Source organism: Aphelocoma coerulescens, chromosome 3 (assembly GCF_041296385.1).
Source record: "Aphelocoma coerulescens isolate FSJ_1873_10779 chromosome 3, UR_Acoe_1.0, whole genome shotgun sequence".
Classification (NCBI taxonomy): Eukaryota; Metazoa; Chordata; class Aves; order Passeriformes; family Corvidae; genus Aphelocoma; species Aphelocoma coerulescens.
In genome coordinates, this window is record NC_091016.1 from 69,298,462 (window position 1) to 69,306,512 (window position 8,051).

Consider the following 8,051-nt stretch of genomic DNA (forward strand, 5'->3'; position numbering starts at 1 on the left):
ATCATTGGCAATTATGCTGATGAAAGTATCATAAACGTACCTTGCTCCTTTTTGAGTCCTAGTCCTAAACCTAGTCCCAGGGATACAGCCACCAAAGCACACAGTAGAACCTGTCACACAGACACAGGGAAACCAATATTCAAAGCTGTGATAAACTGTAATGTTTATTAAAAATTAACTCTATTATTAATATTTCTATGAATGCATTATTTCTTAAGAACTAATCTCTTCTCTGTACTTCATCAAAAAATTGAGCCTGAAGATAGGAGAGGCACGATAATTATAACCTTAGGATCTGAGGCTCTAATGCTGCACTTATAACCTATGGCCAGTTGTAATGCTGTAGTTGGGGAAATCTTTGCTGGGAAAAAGATATTAGGAAGTAATCAATGTATTTACCTGTTTTGCAAATTCTTTATCTGTACAAATAAAGATAATTCCTTTTACTTATCTTCTGTATTTACCTGGAATGATCATAAGGATCTCTTAAGAGATTTAGCTGGATTGAGGCTGCAAGTATAAAATTTTCACCCACATGACAGCTTCTGCTAATAAGTCACCCTGTCAGCAAGGTTAGAGGAAATTGGAAAGAGACTAACAGCCCAAGGAAACTCCATAACAGAAAGCAGCATAACTTTGGGAGACTGGGGGAGAGCTGAGGAAGCTTTTATCAGCTCAATAGACACCCAAGACAAATGGCAATGCATGCTGGCTGAAAGGTGCAGTGAAAAGTGACAGAGTATTTTGTGGTGTATGCACTTTCATGTTCACCAAGATAATAGTGGGAAAAAAATGCATATCACAGAAAAAATCACCATGAACTGGCAGTTTATGTCCCATTTTTGCCTCAGAGCTTTCTTTTGTCTTCTGCCATTTCCAGGAACCAGATGACTGATTAGTGGAAATACTAAGATTAAAAATAAAGTAGAAATGAGAGAGGGTTACTCTCACGCTCAGTGTTATTGTAATGGAGTCTCTTATCTTAAGACTACAGCAACTATAAGGAACTAGGAACAACTGCATGTGCATCCCCTGATCTTTGTTGCTGCCTGTCCTGCCTTGCAGGTGCTGGGCAGAAGTATGGCAGCAGGGAGGGCTGCTCAGTTCTCAGGTGTGGGTGTACAACTGATATTTTTCTCAAGCAACACCAAACACTAGAAATGCCATAGTTACTTCCTTCACGCTTTCTCCTTCTCACCTTTACTTTCTTCCTGCTACTTACTCACAGTTTTTTGTACAGATGTACCTCAAAAGGAGTGGAAATGGAATTGGTGAGAGAACTGGATGAGAGAGACAGATGGAGTAAGGATGTGTGGAAAGATTGCCCAAATTGACAGAAATGCTGAAGTCCCTTGAAAAGAGACCTCAGGTGTGAAGGCAGCAGTTTAATCCTACATCCAGTCAGCAGGGACTGAGAATCAGGGAGTTCATCTGGGCTAGACCAGCAGCCACTCTTTCTGGACAGGGAGGATAACACTGCCAGGTTAACCTAACAGATCTCATTTCACTGAGCACAGATAAGCCAAATCACCAGGGCATGTACTTCGCACCTTGAAGTCACTATGGTTTTGCCCTTCATTTTGATTAAAACTCCCATTTGTAATTGAAATAAATAGATGATACTAAACTGAAGTAGAAATTAAAGTACAGCTATTACAGCAACAAACATTCCCACTTTTTCAAGTAATGAGACAGCTGAAGTAAAACCCAAAAACTCCTATCAGGTATATAGATAAGATGCTGCATTTATTACAACATTTACAAATACCCTTGATTTTGGGACATTCGTTTAAGGTGAAATAACGTTGGTAGTACCTATTCAAACTCTCACACTTTCCACAGCTAACTTCTGTGACTAAATTCAGGATTACAACTACTTATTCATAGAAAAGTTGTTCTATGCTATGTTCGCTGGAGGACTTACTAGACAGCGTGACTACTACTTGTGAATAAACAATTCTCTGCCTAAACTTTCAGGAAAAAGTTGCCAAGAAAGTATCTCATGCATTAGATTTATCAAAAACATAAATTGTGTGGACTATTAACAGTTTACGCCTCCAATATTTAGACTTTGCATTTTGTATGGGGGGAATTTGAAAACTAGTGCATCTGAAAGAATGAATATATTTTAGGATACTTAAATTTCTCACTTTACTCTTCCAAGTACCCCTAGAAGGTATAATTTGCTTTCCTTTATAGTTATGCAGTTTTCCGACATTGTTTCTCATGACTCATTTTTAACTGATGACTTTAGGAAAAAGTCTGATATTTTATCTCCTTTTTTTCACAGTTTTCAGTATTTCCCTCTTATTTTATGCAATCCTTGCACAATGCAGCATTAAATAGGAAACTGTACTATGTGAAATTGTTCTGATGACATAGAGCTGAAAAGTGTAGTAGTTTGACTCTTCTCTATAGGGCTGTTTTCAAAATTAAGTTGCAAGTCTTTCTAAAATCAGTACCTGTAGTTTTCTCTAAGTTTCAATTTACAAATGCAAGAGCTTGTGCACATATATACACACATTTAATGCTTGTTTCTATTGTGGTCACAGAAGATACAACAAAAGATGTTTAAAACTTAACAAAAAGCCTACACTTTATTATTTACAAGGCAGCTGCATGGATCTTAAAGCCTCAGGGAAGAGGTAAAGAGTTGTCATGATATTTGAGATGTGGGACTGACAATACTGTACAAAATGTTTCATTAAGCTTTTCCCATGCCTTACTTCCTGATTGTTTTTTGCCAACGACTTTCCTATATGTTCTGTTTCATTAACAACAAATTTAAAGATACAAAAGTAATCAAAAAGAAACTGTGGTTGCTTTGGCCACAAACACATCTGTTTTAAGACAATATCTAAAACAAAGTATCGAAGCAATGTCTTCACTGTGCAAAAGAACAGACAGGTTAATGAATCACAACAAAAACTGCCAGTAAAAAAAATTGCTTCATATGTACCAGAACTTTAGAAATGTGCCAGTGAAATTAGTGCAGTTTCAGTGACACACTCACACAGTAAAATTTTAACTACCAATTACCAAGCTACCCTGAATGATTATACTAATACAATGAAACTTCAAAAAATCCTGCAGATTTGAGAATTGTTAAACTAGCAGCCCCTAAGAGCAGCACCTACTTACAGCAGAGATGACTTTGTACTTAAAGACGGTTTTTTTCTTCACATACTCTCCTGGTTGTAAAGACATCTCCTCCGAATATCTTCTGTGATCCTTGGTTATATCACCCTCAAGCTCCATTTTGCCGAGATCTGCCTCTCGTCTGCGTCTCCTGCCTCCTCAGCGTCCCCAGCTGGGTTAGCCGCAAGTGAGATGCTACTCTTTCTTCAAGAGTTCCTAGTACTTTGCTCATAGGTCTTCTTATGAAATCTCAGCTTTTGCATCAGTGTTAGATTTGAAAGAAGCCAAAGCAAGCAAGAAAACTACTCTGAAAGGTCAAAGGCTGAAAAGCATTATCTGTGTTCAGGGAGCCTGGCTGTTCAAGATAAGAACTGCATTAGGCAAACACTTAAATGGAGATTAGAAGTAATACGTTGCTAAGCAATAAAATGCAAAAATACTCAAGTAGTCAACTATTTGGTTAAAAGCTTGTCATCCAGAGAATTTACCCTCAAAGAAAGTGTTAAATATACGAAACCAATATGAAAGGAGACGTTTTCTTACTCCGTGTTCTGTGTCACGCCTATGTTTTCAGATCGCTTTCCTTATTTAGCGTCAGAGGATTCGTCCCGTTTAGTTTCAATCCATCTTTGTCTCAACTTTTTCCCACTTCTCTATATGTTTGATTTTAAGTTGCTATAACTGTGTTACTTAAAAACAGATGGTATACAGCCTAATCAAATTCAATTAAAAAAAACCCAACATTTTTTATTTAAGTACAATTTAAAATCTGTTTGTTTTTCAACCTGGTGGTTAATGGAAGGCTGTTATGAAAATGTACCTTCATAGCCTACTAGGACTATGAATGTGTAACTATCCAGATGTTGATCTGATTCTAAATTTGAGCACCGCATGAGCTGCAACTTAAAATAATTAAATTCAAAATGTTTATAATTATATATAAAAAATCCAAACCATGATACTAAAAAAGGTGGTGTGAAGAAAATTAACTCCACTGCAGCCCAAACCAGTATGATCTCCTTATTCTACACATTTGTGTCATGCTGAAGTCCCACATTATCCAGTACCTCCTCATTAATCACATGCACACACACACACCCCCACCCTTTAATTTATAGACAGATATCACTCCCTCACTCTATGGGCCATCCCATTGAGTTCCCTTCTTCTGTGACTGGGGTTCCATCTCTTGTGGTGATTGCTCAGGATAGGAGGTGTGCTGTGTAGAGCTACCGGTTGCCAAAACCTATTCAGGTTGGGTCACACCTGCAGGGATCCTTGTGAAGCTTTCCCTTCCTTAAGGTGGCTTCTGCTATTGCGCTTCCTACGTAACACGCAACTCAAACAATGAGTTACAACAGTTAGACATTGTATCCTTTACAATTCCCATACCTGGGCCCTTCAAACGAGGTTAAAAGGTTCCTTAATTAACTCCTTCTCTTATCATGCTGGGATGGACTTACAGGTTGCAGACTTTCCCTTGGTTGGAAAGGCACTCTGCAGAAAGGGACCTGGGGATGCTGGTCAACAGCAGCCGAACATGAGCCAGCGTGTGGCCAGGTGGCCAAGAAGGCCAATAGCATCCCGGCCTGTACCAGCAATAGTGTGGCCAGCAGGACCAGGGCAGGGATTGTCCCCCTGTACTTGGCACTGGTGAGGCCACACCTCCAATCCCGTGTTCAGTTCTGGGCCCCTCACTACAAGAAAGACATGGAGGTGTTGGAGGATGTCTAGAGAAGGGCAACAGAGCTGGGGAAGGGTCTGGAGCACAAGTCTTACAAGGAGTGGCTGAGGGAGCTGGGGGTGCTTAACCTGGAGAAAAGGAGGCTTAGGAAGGAACTTTATCACTCTCTGCAACTACTGAAAGGAGGTTGTAGCCAGGTGGGCCTCTTCTTCCAGGTAACAAGTAACAGGACAAGAGGAAAAGGCCTCAAATTGCACCAGGGGAGGTTTAGATTGGCTATTAGGAAAAATTTCTTCCTGAAAGAAAAGAGATAGATTTGTCTTTACAAACAAACTGTGGGTCTGCTGATAAAAGCTAGATACTGAGAGGTGAAAGAAACAATAGGAGGAATTCCACTGATTGATGAAAGGAGTGAGAGGGATTTTTCTTTACAAACAAACTGTGGGTTTACTGATAGGTAAAGATAGATACTGAGAGATGAAAGAAGCAATGGGAAGAAACATAAATTCCATGGGAAAAGAAAAAGGTGGGTATACATTAGAAGGGGGTCTGTATTAGGTGATTCGGGTAGTCTGTACTTCTGAAGTACCTCAGCCAATGGGGAAAGAGAGAGGGAAATGCAGCTGGGAAATTAGGATAAAAAGGAGGCTTCGTCCTCTAACAATTTGGGAGACCCCAAGGGAAATGCCCCCTGACCTCTCACTTTATTCGAATAAAGTAACGGGACTCCTCTGTCTCCTTTTTGGACGTAAAACTCTGGTGTTTGTGGATTAATTTTCCTGACATTCCTCAAAAGTATTGTCAAGCATTTGGGCATGGCTGAGTCACCATCCTTGGAGGTATTTAAAAGACATGTAGATGTGGTGCTTAGAGACATGATTTAGTGTTGGACTTAGCAGTCTTTTCCAACCTAAATGATTCCATGATTCTACTATTCAGGGGTGTAGCTGCTCCACTATCCACAGACGCTTTGGGGTATATCTGCTCCAGCCTGGTGTTATTCAGAGTTCACGGCCCCTTCAACCAGAGTTCAGACTATTGTTACAGCATTCCTACAGTAGTACAAGAGCAGCAGCAATGAGCAGGCCATCTGTCTGCCCAGGCATGTGGCCAGTGCTGTTATCAAAATGCTCCCAGGCACAGGAAAGTAAGATGATAAGCTCTACAGCATAAGGCAGCCATGGACAATCACTCCATTCTAATATAGAGCAAAGCAAGCAGGTCCTCTGGTGAGAGCAGGAGCCTGTCAATTAATAGCCTAAACAGTTGTAGCAGCTGTAAATCCAGTATAGCGTGTTCCTATCAAATCTGTCATTATCTTCAACCCCTCTGGCCCCACACTGGGTGCCAAAAAGCACGCTTGTGGGTTACTCTGAGCAGGCAGCTCAGACCCACACAGCCACTCACACTGTCCCCTGCTGGGGGAAGCAGGGAAGAACAGGAAGGGTAGAAATGAGAAAACTTATGAGTTGAGATACAGGCAATTTAATAGGTAAAGCAAAGCCATGCACACAAACAAAGCAAAATCACTCCATCGCTACTTTCCACCAGCAGGCAGGTGTTTATTCGAGGAAGGTAGAGTTCTACCACGTGTCATGATTACACGGGAAGGTAGACACCATCACTGTGACCATTCCCTATGCCTTCTTATTTTTTTCCCTAAGTTTTATTGCTGAGCACATTCTAGGACATTCCTTACCAATAAAATTAGATTATAAAACTTAATAAAAATTGGCCAAGAACCCAAACTTTTCTGTTTCAAGATCAAAAGCCTCACACATTAAAAATACTTCTTTTTATCCCTACCAAAAGGGAAAAAAAGCAATCCATATGATCAATACATAAGAATAAAGAAAGCGACAAGAAAGAAGGAAATAATTATTCTTTCTGTTCTCAATTACTAAATCATAAATTTGAGTGACCATTCTGCCTATAGACTGACATTATACAAATGCAGGGTGAGGGTGAAAAAACCCCATTCCCCTATAGCTACACGGCAGCCCTCAGTTCATCTGGCAATTTCAGGAAGAAGAAGGTGTTTTCAAAGAACACAGGCAGGACATCTCTGACATGTACATGTTAACAAGCACATCAGGAAAATGGGGAGAGTAATTTCTGAAGAGCACTTTTTTGTAGACGCTTTCAATTTTCACTACTAAGAAGCCAAAAGTCCTCTAAGGCCATGAAGAACTAGGCAGGCCCAACACACCATGAATTCTAAGATGCCTTTGTAGTCATTTGTCATCTATCTTCTAAAATTAATGGCACTCACTTAGGAAAAAACACTCTGAAGTTTAACCATTTTTCTCATAAATGTTTCTTGTCAGCCATAAACATCAAAATTATCATTTTGATGAAGGTGGTTTTGCTAGAATACTATGATATTTACAAGCATTTTGAAAAGTGCATTTCTTTTTCTGTATCTGGATGAAGCGAGTCATTTCACCCTCATGCAAATGCTGCTTTCCTGCTTTGTTTGGTGAGGTGTGTGGCTCAGTGATACCCAGCAGAGAGTCTAATACTGGTTCATGCCTTGGCAGGCACACCTGGGTGCAGTCGCTCCAGGGTTAACAGCAGTACTGTTTCTCCTCCTGGATATGTGGCTCCCTTGGGCAAAGCAGGATGACCTTTGCCTAGGGCCTGACCTGCTGTAGCACCCCTTGCTCCCAGCTCCATCCCAATAACTAGATTCTCTGCCAAAGTGTGACAGAGATAAGTTAGTCAGGTCTTCAGGTGTGCCCTGTCCCATACACACACCCCCTCTCCTTTACAATTGTCTCTGATGGGAAATACGATTTGTCCTAAAATAAGAATACTGAGTGAGAATACTAAGATAAGAACACCCAGTGAGCATTACAGGAGGAACTGTCTGGGTGTTCCTATAATGACACATTTCAGAGACAGGGAGCTGTCATGATTTCGACTGACTTTGGCACACATCAGCCTGCAAAAGTGTTTAAAATACTTCTGGAGACTGGGCCAAGTGGGCAAACTGGTCTCCCAGGCTGCAGACAGCTTCCAGGCAGATCCCCTGGTCCTGGCAGGGGTGCCTGCAGGGTACATCCAGCCCAAAGGTGAGGAACACTCACCTTTTGGTGAGTGGACAGGCAAGTAAAAGCACAAAATCCAGTCATGTACAGAGACAAAATCCTAAAGCAGTTCCACAGGTGCTTTGATGCTTTGCCACTTGCCTTTGTAAGGCCAAAGACTGTGAACGTGTACATTTCTA

The 8,051-nt window shown here is 40.8% G+C and overlaps 1 protein-coding gene across 2 annotated transcripts in view; it reads right to left on the reverse strand.

Annotated features, from left to right (window-relative positions):
* The window catches only part of ENPP3 (ectonucleotide pyrophosphatase/phosphodiesterase 3), a 37,336-nt gene extending 33,910 nt beyond the window's left edge, over positions 1-3,426 (reverse strand). For both annotated transcript variants that reach the window (XM_069010760.1, XM_069010759.1), the window contains exons 1-2: positions 3,142-3,426; positions 41-110 (exon numbers count right to left, since the gene is read on the reverse strand). In XM_069010760.1, coding sequence (XP_068866861.1) covers positions 41-110; positions 3,142-3,258 — 187 coding nt within the window. In that variant the 5' untranslated portion in view covers positions 3,259-3,426. The remainder of the gene's footprint in view (positions 1-40; positions 111-3,141) is intronic.
* Between the last annotated feature and the right edge of the window lie 4,625 nt (positions 3,427-8,051).